Source organism: Oncorhynchus mykiss, chromosome 19 (assembly GCF_057628025.1).
Source record: "Oncorhynchus mykiss isolate SJ-2025 chromosome 19, ASM5762802v1, whole genome shotgun sequence".
Lineage (NCBI taxonomy): Eukaryota > Metazoa > Chordata > Actinopteri > Salmoniformes > Salmonidae > Oncorhynchus > Oncorhynchus mykiss.
In genome coordinates, this window is record NC_143040.1 from 54,373,397 (window position 1) to 54,393,855 (window position 20,459).

General features: G+C 41.2%; 1 protein-coding gene across 1 annotated transcript; it reads left to right on the top strand.

The window, feature by feature from the left end:
- The first annotated feature begins 2,682 nt into the window (after positions 1-2,682).
- Positions 2,683-20,164, top strand: ppp1r14d (protein phosphatase 1 regulatory inhibitor subunit 14D). Its single transcript, XM_021574478.3, has 4 exons — positions 2,683-3,211; positions 19,023-19,103; positions 19,507-19,539; positions 19,735-20,164. The coding sequence occupies exons 1-4, from the start codon at positions 3,023-3,025 to the stop codon at positions 19,801-19,803; spliced, it is 372 nt and encodes a 123-aa protein (XP_021430153.2). The 5' UTR covers positions 2,683-3,022; the 3' UTR covers positions 19,804-20,164.
- The last annotated feature ends 295 nt before the right edge of the window (positions 20,165-20,459 follow it).

Below are 20,459 nucleotides of genomic sequence, written 5' to 3' on the forward strand. Positions count from 1 at the left end.
GGTATGGTTCTCAATCAGAGGCAGCTGTCAATTTTTGTCTCTGATTGAGAATCATACTTAGGTAGCCTTTTCCCACCTGTGTTTTGTGGGTGATTATTTTCTGTTGTGTGTCTGCACCATACAGAACTGTTTCGTTTTCGTTTCTGTCTTTCACTTTGTTTTTTTGTATTTTCAGTGTTCAGTTTATTTATTGAATATTATTTTATTTATTTATCTATTGTTTTACCAGGTAAGTAGACTGACAACACGTTCTCATTTGCAGCAACGACCTGGGGAATAGTTACAGGGGAGAGGAGGGGGATGAATGAGCCAATTGTTAACATGGACACATACCACGCTGTGCATTGGTCCGATCTTGACTACTGCTCGTCAGAGGAAGACGAATATCGTTACACAGGTCTTTCCATCATTGTATTATTTTTATTTTGATGAACAAGTAAGGTTTTATATATAAGATGGCTCAAGAAAGAGCAAAATTATTGATTATTATTATATTATTATTTGTGACCTGGTGTAATAAGTGTGTATAAGGTGTAATAATACTTCCCACAAGCCGGGTTGTGACAAAACTCATTCTTATGTTTAATAAATGTAGTGTGTGTGTGGCAGACTTACAATGATAGCAAAAAACAACATTTGAGAGTGTGCTGACCCTGGTTCTGACCCTGGTGCTAGAGGGGGTATGCAGCGGGAGGTTGAATGTGTGAAGGGGTAAAGAATCTGTGGCAAGACATCAGTTGATTTACAATTGATCATATTTATGAAGATTTGACCCTATTATGGAGAGATGAGGTAATGGTTGGATTCTTTACCTACAATATAAATAATTTGAAACAATTTCATGTAATTAATTTCATTATTCTTTTGGCCAAATTTTGTATTCACAAATGTAAATTTACAAACAATTAAACAACTTTTTTTCCCTTAACTAACTAAATAAAATGTAAAACCCAAGATGTGAACGGAAGTATACTTATATTTATAATAAGCTAGTAAGAATACTTTGACTGTATTACAAACTTTGCTATGATAACATTACATCTCAGTCAAAATGTTCTCTTTTACCAAATGCTACCTGTTTATATCCACAAGATGGCAGTGTCAGACAGAAGATTATCCAGATCATCTGAATGATCAGTTTCTTGTGTGTGTTCTGAAATATTGTTGTCAGAATGTCAATGACTCTTGGGCCCCTACTGTCTTATTCCTCTTTACATGAAGCTGATGCTGCATAGTGACTCCTGTACTGAGTCATTGCTGCTGCCTGAAACAAGTAATGTGAAAGTCAATAACCTTTTAAGACAAACGAACACGCGTACACATTATGTTTGTTATTGGCAAAGTGTTATGAGTGACACCGTTATATCCACACGTCTAGTAAACCAGTAAAAACACAAGAGCAGCAGGTGTACATACTACCTCAACTAACCGGTGCCCCCACACATTGACTCTGTACCGGTACCCCCCTGTATATATTGTTATTTTTTATGCTGCTCTTTAATTAATTGTTACTTTTATCTCATTCTTATCTATATATTTTTTGAAACTGCACTGTTGGTTAGGGGCTCGTAAGTAAGCATTTCACTGTAAGGTCTACACCTGTTGTATTCGGTGCATGTGACTAACAAAATTTGATTTGACTTAAAAACTCCTTCACTAGCTCACACTGGCTTACACACTAGTTGCAGTGTAAAGATAACCAATCAACAGCCAAGTGTGTGTGAGATTCAGCACGTATTTGAGGTGTGTCTAAATTGAAGAGACGGCCAGCCTTGGTCCTCTGATCCATTGGTCCCTAGCCCCAGTCCCCTTTCAGCCAGCCTGGCAATGCAGAACCAGGTTGCAGTGGATGTGATGAATGAATATGTTTGCCTGGATAGGTGAGCTGCCAGAGGAGCTCAATAATTCAGTGTTTGTAACAGACTGTGCATCAGCAAGCGAACACATAACGCTACGGCTGATTGATACACTGCCAAAAATAAAAGCAACGTCTCATTGTTAATACTGTAATAGGATCTGTGGAAACTCTACGGTGTACCCTTGTTAGCCCTCTAGTCTCAACTGTACTAGTTTGGCACAGAAAGGACAACTACTTAGTTTTGATCTTGACTCATTTAGTTGCTGGTGATATTTGACCTTGTCAAATGAAATGGGTTAGTTCAGAGCCTTATCACTGGGTTTGGGGTTTTACCCTCTGAGTGATCATTAATAGCATTTACCGGCCCTCTATTTTTTTCATCCATCATTGATGGAGGTGTAACTGAGGATGCCAAACTGGCTTCAAGGCTGATTAAACGTACACTTGATAATAGCTGTTATAAATGACATTGAGGGGAGCTAATGAACACTGATGAAGTCTGGATCACCTGTCAGGGAGACCCAGGTATTGTGATAAGTGTGGATAAACAGGGGCCCATAGTTTGAACATATGCTGTGATGTAGAGATGATAAACCACAGAGTAATGCAGTCACTTCTTGATTAGGACACATGGGGAAATTTGAAACCAAAAATAATTTGTTAGAATTTGGGTCAATAATTAATTTCTGGAATACAAAATTATGAAAATATAATTATTGCTAACAGCTGCCATACTCCTAGCTTTGGTTCCACCCTCAACCCTTAGTCTTTATCACTCTGTAATTGACCTATGCTCTCCCACTTGAGAGAGAAGGATAGCAAACACACCCAGATACACACCTACTGAGACACACACACACAGAGGAGTATTTCATTACCATCCTCCACAGGCAGCGAGGTTGCAAGGAAGGGTGGGAGGGAGTGTGTGAGGGAGGGAGAGAGAGGGAAGGAGAGAACTAGAGAGAGAGAGATGAGCAGACAGAGATAGACAGAGCAAGCAAGTAAGATAGATAGGTAGGAGAGCTAGAGCAAGAGAAGAAGAAAAAGAGTGAGCACACAAGAAAGACAGTGAAGAGAGAGGGTGGGAGTGAGAGCACCAGAGACAGAGGGAGAGATAGAACGAGAGAGACGGCTCTGTGTTTCCTCAGCTGTTTTCCCGAGGCCATGGCAGGCATGGCGTCGGAGCCAGGCACCCAGTCCAGGGTGATGTTCCAGTCTGCAGACAAAACAGAGGAGCCTCCACATCGCAAACTGGGCAAGCTGACCGTCAAATACAACCGTAAGGACCTGCAGAGGAGGCTGGATATCGAGGAGTGGATCGACGATCAGCTGCACCTGCTCTTTGACTGTGAGGTAGGTCGTGCAAGGCTGCTACAGGCACAGTTAGCTAGGTCCCACGGGCTGTGTGGGTAGAACGCAGGGGAGGTACGGAGCAGCACAGGTGCCTGAGGAGGGTTACACAACATGTGAAGCAAAAAGAGAGGGAGAGTGGAGTGTCTGAACAGAGGTGTGGCTGTGTGTGCATTGATCCAGGCTTCATTTACTGTCAGCAAATTATTTTCCTACACTGCTTTGGTGTTAAGCACAGAATATAGAGCTCTGATTGGTCGTTTTCTTGGGGGTTGTGTAACAAACTAGTGATAAGATACGCATTATATTACCATCATATTAGGATGATGATACATCATATTAAATGATTGTATACCCTTTCCTGATCGCTGAATGGACATACATACAGCATTCAAGAGATAATTAAATATTATGTAACATAAATATAGTGATTGGCTGATACAATCACCCTTTTCCTTATTAATGAACACTACACAGACAGTACTATTGTGGCAGCAGCCTCTGTCCTCAGAAGATGAGCATCAACCCCCCTGTGACATGGGTTCAGACAGGGAGGCAAATCTCTGTTGCCTCTGGACAGTTTGCTATCAGAACACATCTAAGAACTTGAGGTTTACAGCCTAGATCTCGACAGGGAGGCTGCCTATATAACTACTTAAGGCCAGGACTGTACACCACAAACGGAGACATAATTTATTTAGATTATGACTGGGACCCTTGTGTGGAGATCGTAGGACCCCCGTGTCATAACTGCACTGCTATTCAGAGGCTGCAACAATTTGCTGGGAATGCCATGGCAACAGAAGTCTGGCTCCCAAATGAAGAGGGATGTCTTCAGGAGCATGGGCGTTCACCTAATGATGGAGATCATATGACAACACAGCAGTGTTGGAAAAAGTACTAAATCGTCATACTTGAGTAAAAGTAAAGATACCTTTAATAGAAAATTAGTCAAGTAAAATACAACTTGAGTAAAAGTTTGGAAGTATCTGGTTTTAAATGTGCTTAAGTACAGTGGTAGAAAAAAGTTATAAAAAAAAAAGTTATCAATTGTCATACATTAAATTCCAGATATTAAAGGCCCAGTGCATTCAAAACGTGATATTCATGTGTTTTAGAAATATTTACACCATGAGGTTGGAATAATACTGTGAAATTGTGAAAATTATGATAATGCCCTTTTTGTGTAAGAGCTGTTTGAAAAGACCACCTGAAATGTCAACCTATTTTGGTGGGACTTCACCAGGTGGTAAATTAGTTCATTTGTTTTAAACCTCTCTGCCAATGACAGGTAGTTTTCAGTTATCCCCTCCCCACTCAGACCACTCTCAGACCATCCTAGCTAAATTCTGGCTTGAGAAATTACTCTTTGCTAAGAAGCTATTTTTGTTTATTTTGGAGCATTTTAATTTAAAACAATCACAGGAAGGTACCTAATTGTTGTCCAGAAATGATTTGATATTGAGATAAGAAAAATAGCTGCATTGGACCTTTAAGCCAGCCAGACAGGACAAATGTATATATTTTTAGGAACAGACAGTGGCACACTCCAACACTCAGAAATAATTTAGAAATGCAGTATTTGTGTTTAGTGAGTCCGCCCAATCAGAGGCAGTAGGGATGACAATGTGTTATATTGATAGGTGCGTGAATTTGACCATATTGCTGTCCTGCCTGAGCATTCAAAAGTACTTTTGGGTGTCATGGAAAATGCATGGGAGTAAAAAGTACATATTTTCTTTAGGAATGTAATGGAGTGAAAGTAAAAGTTGTCAATATAAATAGTAAAGTACAGATATGTAACGCTCCGGGTGTCGTGGGTGTGGAGTCAGACGCAGGAGACAGAGAGTGCAATGCTGTGCTCTTTAATGCACCAACGCACCACAGGGTGCTCACAATAATAACGGCCCCAAACACGGGGAATGAACAAACATGTTCCTCTACTACAGAGCCGAAGGTTACAATAATCAATCCCGCACAACAAACAGGTGGGCCGGCTGTCTAATAAAGCCCCACTAATTATCACAAACAGGTGCTACCAATAAACATACAAGGAGGGGGAGGAAAGACAATCAGTGGCAGCTAACAGGCCGGTGACGACGACCGCCGAGCGCCACCCCCGGGAAGGGAAGCCACCCTCGGTCGGACTCGTGACAAGATACCCCAAACAAACGACTTAAGTTGTACTTTTAAATATTTTTACTTAAGTACTTTACACCACTGTAACAGCCTCTGTTTGAAGCTGGATTGGGGTAGGTGGGGGTGGAGGAGGGTGATGTTTCGCATTTTACTGTCCTGATGGAGGAGAAATTTAGGCTGGGGCAATGAGTGACCACAGATGGTCTGAGTGCCTCCAAGCAAAACATTCTCCTCCACTGCCAAAAAATACTCTGCATATGGCTTACTGATACTTCAGGGCATGAGAGAGCATCACATGTGAGTGGTGTCCTCATGAAAGTTTTAGTTCCTGAGAATAGCTACAGTGGGGCAAAAAAGTATTTAGTCAGCCACCAATTGTGCAAGTTCTCCCACTTAAAAAGATGAGAGAGGCCTGTAATTTTCATCATAGGTACACTTCAACTATGACAGACAAAATGAGAAAAAAAATCCAAAAAATCACATTGTAGGATTTTTAATTAATTTATTTGCAAATTACTGGCCTACCTGGTTAAATAAAGGTGAAATAAAATAAATAAAAAAACACTGATATGGGAGGGAGGACTGTCTCATGGTAATGGCTGGAGTGGAATAGGTGGAATGGTATCAAATAGATCAAACACGTGGTTTCCGTGTGTTTGATGCCATTCCATTTGTTCCGTTCCAGCCATTATTATGAGCCGTCCATTATTCCAGCCTCCACTGCCATTCTGGTGGCAGACACCCAGCGTCTCCTCCCAGTGTCTCCACCAGATCTGGCCAGTAGAGAGCCCATGCATGTGAGCTAAGCCTGGGTGATTTTAATAAAACCACTGTAATAGCGGTTGGCATTTTGTAAGGTTTGCATTACCCTTATTCCTAAATATATATATATATTATTTGAGAGTCTTCAAAGTAGCCAACCTTTGCCTTGATGACAGCTTTGCACACTCTTGGCATTCTCTCAACCAGCTTCATGAGGAAGGTAGTTAAACCCACTGTTCCTAGGCCGTCATTGAAAATAAGAATTTGTTCTTAACTGACTTGCCTAGTTAAATAAAGGTAAAATAAAAAAAATAGGTATCAGTACAGCAGATGTTTTGAACATATAATCAGTACAAGACTAATGTTATTAGGTTTAACTTGAGTTCCAGACTGTACTAATTCGTCTTGGGGAATCCCGGAGAGAGAAGGCCCTTCATGACAGAGGGATGGGATCCCTGCATGATTGATGAGATAAGACAGTATCAGTAACAGTACCTCGACAGTACTCCTTTGTTATTGTAGTTGTCTGGTAGATACAGTCTTTGTATTTCAGCTGTAGCACAGCCCTGTATGGATAAAACATTATGACTAGGGCCAGCAAGGTTTCCTGGGCAGGTCATCAGTCAGAAAAAAACATCATGGCCCTAAGTATGTCCTAACTCTGAGGATTTAAGGAGCCATTGTTTTCATGTCAGATTTCAGTGGTGTCTTGACAAACTCCAGTCTGAGGTGGATTAGTTGTTTGGTAGACACCGCCCATTGCTGTGGCCGGGGGAGACATTGTTGGTTCATGAGCCTTGGTAAATGGCATTAATTTCACATGAACTCAGGGGAAGGTAAGTTTAGCTGTGGTTGGGTACTCTGACTCTTCCGTGAAGAAGCATTTACTGTCAGCCCCCTGTGTTACGGGTGCGTGTTGATGGCAGGGAAGTCAGTCGCAGGAGAATCGAACTTGGTATAAACGGAGTTGTTTAATAAATGCTTCACAAAACTCCAAAATATACAAAATCATAAAAGTGGGCACAATACCCGTTGTGCACCAACACAAACAATCTCAGACAAGGACATGAGGGGATACAGGGTTAAATACACATGTAATTGATGGGATTGGAACCAGGTGTGAAAGACAAGACCAATGGAAAATAAAAATGGATCAGTGATGGCTAGAAGGTCGGAGACGTCGACCGCCGAACACCGCCTGAACAAGGAGGGACCGACTTCGGCAAAAGCTGCGACACCCTATGTCAATAGCTGAGTTATTTAGAGACATCTAATGTATACAAGTAGCCAGCTGGTTGGGTCTGAGTGGCAGTGGCACTAAACCATATCGCTGACTTCACACCTTTAAAATATATATTTTTTAACTTAGTTTATTGGATTTTCAACAAAATTGCACTTGTGTCACGGCCGTCATAAGGAGACCAAGACGCAGCGTGGTAAGCGAACATAACTCTTTAATAAAAGAGAGAACACTGAACAGATCTAAACAAAATGAACCGTGAAGCAATATGACTAGTGCAGAACAGGCAACTAAACATAGAACAACCCACAAAATAACCAAGGAATATGGCTACCTAAATATGGTTCCCAATCAGAGACAACGATAAACAGCGGCCTCTGGTTCTCAATCAATCTAGGCAACCATAGACAAACCCCTAGACTGGGGACCCGTCGCCGGACGCTCTGGACTGGGGACCCGTCGCCGGACGCTCTGGACTGGGGACCCGTCGCCGGACGCTCTGGACCCGTCGCCGGACGCTCTGGACCCGTCGCCGGACGCTCTGGACCCGTCGCCGGACGCTCTGGACTGGGGACCCGTCGCCGGACGCTCTGGACTGCCGAGGCGCACTGTAGGCCTGGTGCCGGAACTGGTGGTACCGGGCTGAGGACACGCACCTCAGGGCGAGTGCGGAAAGGAGGAACAGGACGTACTGAACTGTGAAGGCATACTGGAGGTCTGGAGTGTAGAGGTGACACAATCCGTCCTGGCTGGATGTTTATTTTCGCCCTGTAAATGCATAACACGGTGCCTGACAAGTAACGCACTCCCCACAGTAAGCACGAGGAGTTGGCTCAGGTCACCGACCTGACTCATGCAATCTCCACGTGTGCCTCCCCAAAATCTTGGGGCTGCCTCTCGGGCTTCCATGCCAGCCGTGTACCCTCATATTGACACCGTTCCTCTCCACCTGCTTCCATGGCAGGGTCTTGTCCCCTGCCATTACCTCCTCCCAGGTCCAGGATGTCCTCCACTCTGCTTTCTCCCGGGTCCAATATGTCCACTCCTTTTTAGCACGCTGCTTGGTCCTTTTTTGGTGGGTTGTTCTGTCATGGTCGTCATAAAGAGGAGACCAAGGCGCAGCGTGATAAGCGAACATAACATAAAAGAGAGAACACTGAACGAACCGTGAAGCAATATGGCTAGTGCAGAACAGGCAACTAAACATAGAACAACCCACAAAATAACCAAGGAATATGGCTACCTAAATATGGTTCCCAATCAGAGACAGCGATAAACAGCTGCCTCTGATAGAGAACCAATCTAGGCAACCATAGACATATAACCCCCTAGACTAGAAAAACCCTAGACATACAAAAACCCCTAGACATTCAAAACACCTAGACAATACAAAAACTAAACAAACCACCCTTGTCACACCCTGATCTAACCAAATAATAAAGAAAACAAAGATAACTAAGGTCAGGGCGTGACAACTTGTAAGTTATTTGGTAGTAATATAAAACAACAAATCAAAGACAACAATAGGGCAAAACAAAGAGTGAGACAGAAATATAACAACACAAAAAACTAAGACAAAAAAATATTTATTTTCATACAGTTACAGGTGAACTAGCACAGATAATACAGTCCTCCTTAACATCCGAGATACCGTATATACACATACATCACCGATTTATAAATATAAATATGCATCACTCATTAACTGCAGGGAAATGTAGTCATTTAACATATGAAAAAAAGGGAGCCCACATTGCATAGAATTTGTCTATAGACCCATTGAGGGTGTGTTTAATTTTTTCCAGCTTCATGCAATTCAAAACGGATTTAATCCAAACCGCATGAGAATACAGAGGATTTCCATCTAAGTAAAATTAATTGTCTCGTTATTTTGGTCAGTTGTAATGTGGGTAAGGAAACCACAAAAAATGCAATTAAAGGGTCTGGTTCGTTCTGTGTGCCGCTTAATTCTGAAAGTGTGTTAAAGATGTCTTTCCAGAAACCAACAAGAGATGGGCAACACCAAAACATGTGTACATGATTAGCAGGAGACTGGTTACGTTGTACACAATTAGGGTTCACATCCTTGTAAATTTTGGATAATCTTGCTTTGGTACAGTGAGCCCTATGAATGAGTTTGCATTGAATAAGACCGTGCCGTGCCACAAATAGAAGAGGTATGTACCTTTTTGAGTGCCCCTTCCCATAGTTCATCTGATATTTCCTCACCCAGTTCCTCCTCCCATGAGGATTTAATATTGTTTAATGAGGTGGTTTGTTGTGAGCAAATTTGACTGTAGATTATTGACAAGGTGCCTTTCAGAGTAGGAAGTGGGATAAGAAATGTGTCAAACTGTGTTTCACCAGGAAGTGTGGGGAATCGGGGATCTTTGCTTTGGACCTAACTCCGGACTTGTAAGAACCTAAAGAAATGATGTCTGGGGAGACCACATTTAGCTGATAATTGTTCAAACGTACTAAATGTATTGTTAATATAAAGATCGTTAAATATTTTAATACAGAGACTAGACCATGTTGTGAAAGCACCATCAACCATAGAAGTGGGAAAAGCTGGGTTTGTGGCTACCGGAGCGAAATAAGAGGTTGTCTGAAACCCAAAGTGGCGCCTAAATTGATTCCTGATCTTCAATGTTGTTTTGAGGCATGTATTTTCGGTGAAGGAGGAGTAAGGGCCTGTAACGGAGGAGTGAGGGAAGACAATGATGCCGGTATTAATGAGGCAGCCTCCATCTCTAGCCAAATTGGGGGTGGGAGTATCTCTCTGCTCTGCAACCAGTACTGAATGATCCTAAGGTTAATAGATAATAATAATAGAATCAATCATAGAATCTAAAACCCGGTAGCGCTAGACCGCCTTCTGGTTTGGGCCTCTGCAAAAGCTGTTTTCGTAAAAGCTTTTTGTCCCACATAAAAGGAAGAATTAGGCCGTCGATCTTTTTGAAGATTTGAAAAGCATAATAATTTACTGGCTTTATCTCCTTGCTCGTAGTGCTCCTAGACTTGACAAGCAGTTCAGTAACCTGGTCTATTAAAAATGTGTCAAATTCTGCTTGCAAAGTTAAACGCTCTTTATAAATATCTGGAGATGGTGAAACGACTTAAATGTCATCTAATTGGGCAATGCAGCGTGTTTGTTCTCATGTGCGGTGTAGGAAATCATTTCACCTCTGATATACAGTAAGCTTTCAAAGTTTCCAAGAGAGTAGACACAGAGATGTTTTGGGTTCTATTTGTACTTGACCCAAAACAAAATTGACAGTGTTCATTACTGAGCAGTTGAGTATTTAGCCACCAAGGTTGTCAACAGTTTGAAAGACCACTTCCATAGTAACAGGGGCGTGGTCAGATACATTGGATTATATGAACATGAAGACATGGAATGGAGAAGTCTGTCATCTACAAGGAAGTCGTCTATGCACGTAAAAGTGTGGTGAACCGATGAGATAAAAGAGTATGCTTTTCCAAATGGATTAAACATTCTCAGAGGGTCTGAAACTTCAAATGTAGACAACGGTTCGGACAACTCTAGCTGATGTTGACAAGGTAATAGGTTTAGTGGAGGATCGATCAAAATGTGGGTCTAACCAACAGTTGAAGTCACCACCTAAGATCAACATATGGGAGGGCATATCGGGAGTGTAGAAAAAAACGATTTGAAGAAATCACCATTGTCCCAACAAGGAGCATAAATATTAACAAGAAGTACATTCGTATTGAGCAGCCTACCACTGACAATTATGTATCTACCATGTGGATTTGCAATCACATTAGAACTTGTAAAAGGTACCAATCTGTGAAGTAAAATAGCCACCCCTCTTGCCTTATTCTGAAATGAGTAATGGAACATCTGACCCACCCATCTGCACCTAAGACATGACTGTTGTGATGCCTTCAGATTAGTTTCTTGGGGAAAGATGATGTGAGCTTTCAGTTAATGAAGGTGGTGTAGCACCTTACTACGTTTAACTGGGTTATTGATGCCCCTACAATTCCAAGTAAGAAAATTAAAACCATTCCCTCCAGCTGGATGGGCTACACTAGGCTGAGTTATGTCTTATGAGAGAGAGGACGTGTAAAGGACAAGGTACAATGTAAACTAAAGATCGTAGTTGACCCTAATAGCTTAAATTTGAAAAACAAAGACAAGCGACGAAGTGCAAAAAAACATGAAAAACTATATACAACTAAAGAGAGAAAAAACCCTTCTCTCACAACCTCCCTTGCCGAAGCATCTCCCCAACTGAGATGCAAGCAAAACCCTAAATACAAAAAAAGTTTAAAGCAAAGCATGATAATTTAACCAGAGTAAACCATTTAACCAGAGTAAACCAAACATGCATAGATTGGTCCCCAGTAGAGTCTAAGGAAAACTCACCTTGGTTAAGAGAGGTTTAAGAGCAATAAAAGTGGTAAAACTGCAACTGAACCATGAAAACAGCCAGACATTGGCAATAGATAAAAAAAAAGAATAAGATCAAGGCTTAAGGCTTAGATCAAAATAAAATAGTAATGATACAAATTAAAAGCAATAATGTGAGTGGAATAAAGAATATGTATATGCATATCTGCATTGTATCACATTATAGTGGGGAGTCAACTGTATACTCACCAACATGGGTTGGATATGAAAATAAAAAAAAGAACGACATTCAAGTGTCAATGAACCCAGCAAAGTTGGCTTCGCTAGCCAACCAGTCTGCCAGCTGGCCTGTTAACTATCCTGCTAACAAGACCAGCTAACCAACCATTTGTACCACACCATGCGATACAACAGCCGCTTTCACGTTCTTGTTGATGAAATCGGCCGCTAGAGCCGGGTCCTCGAATCTGTGCGTGGATCCGTCCGGTAAAGTCAGTCAGAACTGCAGGGTAGATGAGGCCGAATTTCATGCCCGGGCAGAATCGCAGCTGGCGCTTCACAGCTCCGAAGCTAGCCCGCTTCTTAGCCACAGTCGTGGTGTAGTCTGCAAATATCAAGCCTCTTTTACCCTTGTAGAGGAGAGGATATGCTTCTCCCGATCTACTCAGTATGTCATTGCAGACGTGAAAGAAGTGCACCCTGATGACAAATGGTCATGGGGGTTCTCCATCCCGGGGTCAGCTACGCAGGGTGCGGTGGGCCCGGTCTAGCATCGGCTTCTCCTCCAGGCCGAGCAGCTCCTGAAGCAGCTGGGCCATGAACTCCGTCGGTCTTGGGCCCTCCACTCCCTCCGGTATTCCCAGAAGACGAATGTTGTTCCTCCGCATTCTACTTTCCATATCTTCGCATCTATTGTCAAGGTATGCCACCCTAGTTTTTAATTAGCCAACATTAGCCTCTAGCTCGCTAATGCAAGTGCTGTGGTCTGTAGCACCGCACTCCAGCTCCAATAAGGCAGCTCCGTAGGCGTCAAGCTTATTCTGTTTACACTCTATAGATTTTTTGAGCTCGTCTTTGACCATTGATATCTCTGACCTGAGATTGGTAGAGAGAGTCAATTCTGAGGCTGCCCATCACGGATTGTAGCAGCTCCCCAGTCAGTGTTCCCGTGGGGCTGACATTAGCCGTAGCATCCGGTGGCGGGGGTGAATCAGGAGAGGGTGCGTGCTTGCTGCGGCCTGCTCTTGCATACTCCGTTTTTGGCCAGGTAGATGACATTACAAACTTACATTTCTCAGACTTGATCTGAATTGTTTAGAGGTCTCTTCAGACGCCTGACCAAACAGAAATATATACAATTTTGCAAGGTTAAATATATACATTTGGTCACTAACTCAGGAATGATAGGGAAACGCGTTCTACATCCTTGGCTTCCAACAGTGCCCCCGACTTCACACTTTTTAGGAAAATAGTTGCTATTCTTATAGGTGTGACAAAACACTCATTCAAGAGTAGGGAAAAAGATACTGAAACACACTTCAAATGAACATATTGTCCTTTACTCTTTATAAATATAATTCAGAGTGCAGTTGGGTCATTATTAATTTACAAATGTAAGTCAATAAGGCTTGAATTTTAATGTATACAGTACTAAATGCTTGATGCCTCTTTAACTCGTTACAGCCTCTGCACAACGCAGATGACCTCAGATTATCAATATGCGTATGACTTGTGACCCTTCTGTTTTGGTATATTTTGATTGGTTGGCAGCATTTTGATTGGTTCCTGGGAAAGGTTTCCTTTAGATCTCAGAGTATTATCAACTAATAACACTGATTGGTTTAGGTAACCTAGTTCTGTCCAATAACGATTCGAACATTGGTTTGTGATGTGGTCATAGTGTTTCTGTGATACAAGCAAAGTGGAAAATGTAGCTTGAATGAGTACTACTGGACTATGATGTGATTCCTGATGTCAGTGTTTACTTTATATGGTAATGAATCCTCAATTCCACACATGTTTTCATGAACAACTTAGCTGCCAACATTAATTTTATTGTCAGACTAGCTTTACTAAATTCAAAAGCGCTGTCGAGACATTTTCAGTCCCAGCTCCAGATAAAACATTTCTTTGACTATAAAAAATTACTCAAACGAAAAGCATCAACCACACACAATATAAAACATTAAAGAACTACTAGAAGGGTTGCAAAGGCATTCTCCTGACAATAACAAATTCATAATTTTTCCTTCCCTCTGACGTTGTTGCACTCATTGATATTCTGTTGTACTGTTCATCTCCCTGCAGTCTCAAGGCAGTCAGACAGAGGGAGGATCACTGCATCAGTGGTTTGCTGGTCCAGCACAGCACGGCCCTGCTTTCGTTGAATAATGCCAGTCTGCAGCAGAATCACAAACAGTCAGACCTGGCAGCATTTATCAATTAGAGGGACACACAGGGGACCCTCGTCTCTTCCACCACTCAGCAATAGCCTCATTGATGAGCTCTCTCCTCATCCAGAAACCTGCCAACCTCAACAGACCTGCCTTTAAAACCCCCAACTGGAAAATTATAAAGGGCCCCCACACTATACCTGCTGACTCCAGAAATGTTCTTGCTCAGCCATCTGTGGCCTGAAGTGAGCCATCATCATTTCCTCTCAGTAAATGGTCTTCAAAGGGGAGATATCAGCCAGAATATAGATGGATTACCGTTACATTAGTATTTGTTTTAGTTATTTTGGTCTGGGAGTGGATTTGCAATGTTTCTCAAAGTTGGCAGACACTCATGTACCGTATATATTGGGTATGTAATTTGCATTGCTAGGAGATTACTGAATTACTTTGGAATCTGTTAACACAGCCTACTGAGTTAATAAGATAATTATATTTCCAGATAAGCGTCAAGTTACATCAATCTAAGAAAAATCAAGAAATCTGTAATTAATGTAGATGTTTTTGCAGAGGAGATCATAGTCGTGCAATCTTACATCTAGCTAAGGTGTTTGTGCAGTATTTCTCAAGTAAAAAAATATCCATGAAAAACTAATCAGTGCACTGCATCCTCTCGAGTCGGGAAAGTCTGGCTGTGCACTCAGGAGTGATTTCGAAAAACATGTCTACAACTTCATAAAATTGCAAGCAGTCAAACTATCTTAAATAAAGCACAAGGTGCTCACTGTTTATCAGGGGCGGCAGGTAGCCTAGTGGTTAGAGCGTTGGGCCAGTAACCGGAAGGTTGCTAGATTGAATCCCTGAGCTGACAAGATAAAAAATCTGTCGTTCTGCCCCTGATCAAGGCAGTTAACCCACTGTTCCCAGGCCGTCATTGTAAATAAGAATTTGTTCTTAACTGACTTGCCTAGTTAAATAAAAGGTTAAATTAAAATTAAATTATCAGCAGGGTTGGTTAGTTTACTTTCTAAATGTAATCAGTTACGAGATACCTGTCCAAAATTGTAATCAGTAACATAATTTTGGATTACCCAAACTCAGTAACGTTATCTGATTACATTAAGTTACTTTTAGATTACTTTCCCCTGAAGAGGCATTAGAAGAAGACAAAAATGTATGTTACCAATTGAACGACATCTATTGCAGGATAAATCAATGTTAAAGATTACATACTGTAGCTGGCAAAATATGGATGTTAAATTTTCTTTATGGGTTGGGTACTACATTTAATAATACGATAAAATTATATTTTTATATTAAAAACCAAAGTCTATCAGAATTCCAGTCATTCCAATAAATGTTATGGCCCTTGATCTTCAAGAATAGGACTTGGAAATGTAGAAGTATAGATCATCCAAATTGTTTTACCTGAGCATAACCCCAAAACTAAGGACTTATTTACCAGGCCTACTCTGCTGATTATGATTTTGTTATCATGGAGGACTGACTGGGCTCATGGAATGGCTTGCTTTGAGCATTACTGAGAAGTGCTATTTACATGTGAAAAGGGAATGCCATATGCTGCATTTGCTATAGGCCTATTGTTTACCTTTTTGTTGGTGACACTTTGATATCTTGAAAATTTGCAGCTGTTTAAAGGACAAATCCACATATGAAACAATAACAAAACGGACACCCCGCCTCCGTTTTGGTAAAAAGCTGAGGGATGATACTCGATAAATGTAACCACGCTCATATTAATAGACAGAACTATGGATGCAAGAACTGCCCATCCATGATATCAAAAGTATTGTTTTAAACATGGTATGAGGCTTTACCGTGTTTGTTTACATTTACAATGTTTACAAACATTGGGAAAAAACAAGCTTATATTTTGGGTTCTCATGGAGTGTGACAGTTGAACTAAGCTCATGAGGCATTTATAAGTTATATTCTAAAGAATCAATGTATATATACAGTACCAGTCAAAAGTTTGAATACACCTACTCATTCCAGGGTTTTTCTTTATTTTTTACTATTTTCTACATTGTAGAATAGTGAAGACATCAAAACTATGAAATAACACATATGGAATCACATTGTAATCAAAAACGTGTAAAACAAATCAAAATATATTTCATATTTTAGATTCTTCAAAGTAGCCACCCTTTGCCTTGATGACAGTTTGCAATGTGATGCAGTGTCTTAGACCGCTGCGACACTCGGAAAGTTCCATCCACAAAGTTTTTCATGCTTATTAATTGCCTTGCGCAAAGAATGAAAATTCTAAAATACTACACAGGACTCTTAAATAATTTAAATGTGAATTAATTTTTTTATCACAGAAAAAATAAATAAATAATGCAATGTTAATTATATAAAGCAGCCCGTGTAATCATCTGCCAGAGAGTAGCCCCAATCGCCCCGAGCGCCAACTAATGTATTCAGGCCAGATAACTCTCACTGGAATCGGCCTGAGCCCCAAGTACAGTAATATATATATTTGGGCCAGATAACTCTCACCGGAATCGGTCCGATCCCCAAGTAATTCATTTGGGCCAGATAACTCACACCGGAATCGTCCCGAGCTCAATCCCTGCATTCTAGCCATAAGTAATACTGCTGAAGGTGGCCCAGACTCGGGCGACATGACGTCGGCCGAGTCTGACTCTCAGCCGAGTGGCCCGACTCTCAGCCGGAATCCACTGTGCTAGCTGGGTAGCGACTCCTGTGGCGGGCCAGACACATGCACACTGACACGGTCACCAGGTGTACGGTGTTTCCTCTGACATACATTTTTTTTTGTGGTGAATGGGTATAATATTTATGTATAAATGTATAATAGTAATATTTAAAATTACTAAATCGGGTAATTTTGTATACATTTATTTAAACTTGCATCGGGCCTCTTCTGGGGGGATTCTGGTAGATGCCGGCAAAGTCGGCTGAATTCAAGTAGACTGAAAGGACCCGATGTACTTGGGCCGATTCTGGGCAGTCATTCATTTTTCTTTCCAGGCCGAGTCCGACACCCGATTCCCGGCCGATTTCAATCAGTTCCAGTCCCCCGGAAGAGGGCTGCTTCTGGGCCAATTCCTCATTGCTAGCTGGGATCCCCAACCCTGTTCATCAGTGCCCAAAATCACTTGCTAGCTAGCTAGATTCCAACTTTGTGTTTGTAAATGAAGCTAGCAAGTAGTAATTTGCGAAACACAGTTACAGAGTTTAATGGCTGTGATATGAGAAAGCTGAGGATGGATCAACAACATTGTAGTTACTCCACAATACTAAACGAAGGAAGCCTGTACAGAATAAAAAATATTCCAAAAACATTTATCTTATTTGCAGCAAGGCACTAAAGCAATGCTGCAAAGAATGGGGCAAAGCAATTAACTTTTTGTCCTGAATATAATGTGTTATGTTTGGGGCAAATCCAATACCTTACTGAGTACCACTCTCCATATTTTCAAGCATAGTGGTGGCTGCATCATGTTATAAGTATGCTTGTTACCAGTAAAAACTGGGGAGTTTTTCAGGATAAAAAAGAAACAGAAAGGAGCTAAGCACAGGCAAAATCCTAGAGGAAAACCTGGTTCAGTCTGCCTTCCACCAGACACTTCACCTTTCAGCAGGACAATAACCTAAAACACAAGGCCAAATCTACACTGGAGTTGTTTTTTTGTTCTGTTTTTTTTACCTTTATTGAACTTGTTTACCAAGAATGTTCCCGAGTGGCCAAGTTACAGTTTCAACTTAAATCTACTTGAAAGTCTATGACAAGACCTGATCAACAACCAATTTGACAGAGCTTGAATTATTTTGAAAATAGTAATTGCCAAATTTTGCACAATCCAGGTGTGGAAAGCTCTTAAAGACTTACCCAGAAAGACTCACAGCTATAATCACTGCCAAAGGTGCTTCTACAAAGTATTGACTCTGGGGTGTGAATAAGGTATTTCTGTTTTTCTTTTTTAATACATTTGCAAAAAATTCTAAAAACATGTTTTCACTTTTTCATTATGGGGTATTGTGTGTAGATGGGTGAGAGAAAAAATATATTTAATCCATTTTGAATTCAGGCTGTAACACAACAAAATGTGGAATAAGTCAAGGAGTATGAGTGCTTTCTGAAGGCACATTAGGCCTAGAGACTAATCTGCGCAGGACATTTGCCATATAAAGGAATGAGCCCAGTATAAGGAAGCTGAAACTCTTGCAATCTTATCTCATAAACATTTAAACCGGAGTGATTCTTACTTTACTGGGTTAGCAAAATGCCAGCTGGGTAAATCATCCATGAAATTAGATGGTGGTTGCCTATCCTTCGCCCCTGGTCTCTCGTTCTTGCCTGAATGCTTCTATCATCAATCTCATCATTGTTAGTAATATAATAATTATTATTTTTATACCACTATGTAATGCCAGTATAATAACAACTAAGTTGTAGTCTTGTTGACTATAGTCTTGTAGATCTACTTAGAATACATTGACAACCTTTTAATGTGGAAAAATTACAATTTGACGTCATTTTAGGTTACACGTAAATTATTGTTGTAGTGGTACATCATGCATGGCTTTTAAACGTGGTACTTGGAGACTCATTCTCTTTGGTACCGTTAAGAATGAAATATGTTAAACTGGTTTGTAAACACTGTGGGTTGGCAGAGAGCGCCAGTCATCTATGTCTGCATGGCTGGTAAAAAAAACAATGTTCCAGTGTCTGTCTGTGGTGGTATGGATGTGTGTATGGGGCTCCAAAGAGGTCCATTGTCTCTGACCACTTTTTTCTGTCACTCTCTCCCTCCTTCCCTCCCTCCTTCCGCCCGTCCGCCCATCTGCCCGTCTGCCCGTCTGTCTGTCTGTCTGTCTGCCTGTCTGCCTGTCCGTCCGTCCGTCCAGGAGGAGGAGATGCCAGAGTTAGAGATTGACATAGATGAGCTGCTGGAGCTGTCAGACGTGGAGCAGAGATCCAGACTGCAGGTTAGTACACTACAGACAGGTTGCCCCTGGGAGGAGCTCAGGCACCAACACAGTGTTGTCAGTTAGCCCTGCCCATCATTTACTCCAGAACACAGAGACATCCAATCTGACAATCTTGAGCCGTATAAAACAATCTCATTAAAAGAAAAACATAGACAGGGAAAACATACTGTAGACATTTTCCAGTCAAGAGGCCATTTTGTGGGTCACAGTATGAGCCAATACTTACACTTCAGCCATGCCCTTGTTTATACTTTACACATGAACCCAGGAATATTCAACAAAGTAATGTAATTGCTTTACAAGCACTTGACCCCAGTTAGTGTGCTTGCACAATATTTGATGTGAAAGAGCAATGTCCACATCAGTTACTGAGGCCTTGTTTGTTTCTGACAATTTACAGGAGTTACTGCAGGAATGTGGCAAGCCTAAAGAGGTGAGACACAACAAGCAATCGTTATAGCCTTGGTCATGTACTCGAAAACGAAACAAAAGTCTGCTAAGTGTTTGTTCTCTACAAATAAATAGTTGCAATTCAATGGTTCACTGCTCCTACACAGACTCAGAAAGAGTTTTACAGTCAACTGCTTAAACAGGTGGCGTTATCTAGTTTTTTCTTCCTCCCTCTCAGGACTTTATTAATGGGCTGCTTTATCGGATTAAGGGCCTACGCAAAATGTCAGGACCCCTAAAGAAATGATGAGAGGTCAAATCAAGAATCAAGACAATGTAAAGCTCCCTCGCCATGACCTTGTATTCTGGATGTCTGTCTGTGCAGTTACATGTTAATGGGACCTTCTCTCTGCACACGTGGGTCAATGTTGGTCTGTAAAGAGAACAGTGGGTTTTGATTAGTGTTTTATATTACTTTGTTTTTGGACCGTTTTAACATTTTGATTCCCCTCAATACAAACAATGCACCAGTAATTAAATGTATTGTATATTACCCACGTGGAAAGTTTTTGTGTAAGACTGTATATTTTTGGTTGCCTATTTATGTACATATATTTTGTTCTGTTAACAGTGTTGTATGTCAATAAAACGTAACATTTTCAAGACAAGGCTTTGGATGTCTATCTATTGTATATGGCTGACTTGTCATTTTGTAGAAGGATAAAGCTAGTCAGTGTATAATAAACATCAAAACAGCATTGTTCTAAAAGCTACACGCTTCACATTGAAAACTCTATAAGAGACGAGAGGAAGAGATTGAATAGTCAATGGCAGCAGAAGTAGGGCAACGGGAATGGCAGCCCCCACAGCCCCAAGGCAGTTTTGCTACACAATGGTACTGCCAACTTTTCCAATACTGTTTTCACCCTTCAAAATATAATTCCACTCAACACCAGTGGATAA

Bases quoted from the DNA above. Each gene is read 5' to 3' on its own strand.
- ppp1r14d (XM_021574478.3), top strand. From the start codon at position 3,023: ATGGCAGGCATGGCGTCGGAGCCAGGCACCCAGTCCAGGGTGATGTTC. The intron at 3,212-19,022 runs GTAGGTCGTGCA...CCGTCCGTCCAG, and splicing joins ACCTGCTCTTTGACTGTGAG to GAGGAGGAGATGCCAGAGTT. The intron at 19,104-19,506 runs GTTAGTACACTA...GACAATTTACAG, and splicing joins AGCAGAGATCCAGACTGCAG to GAGTTACTGCAGGAATGTGG.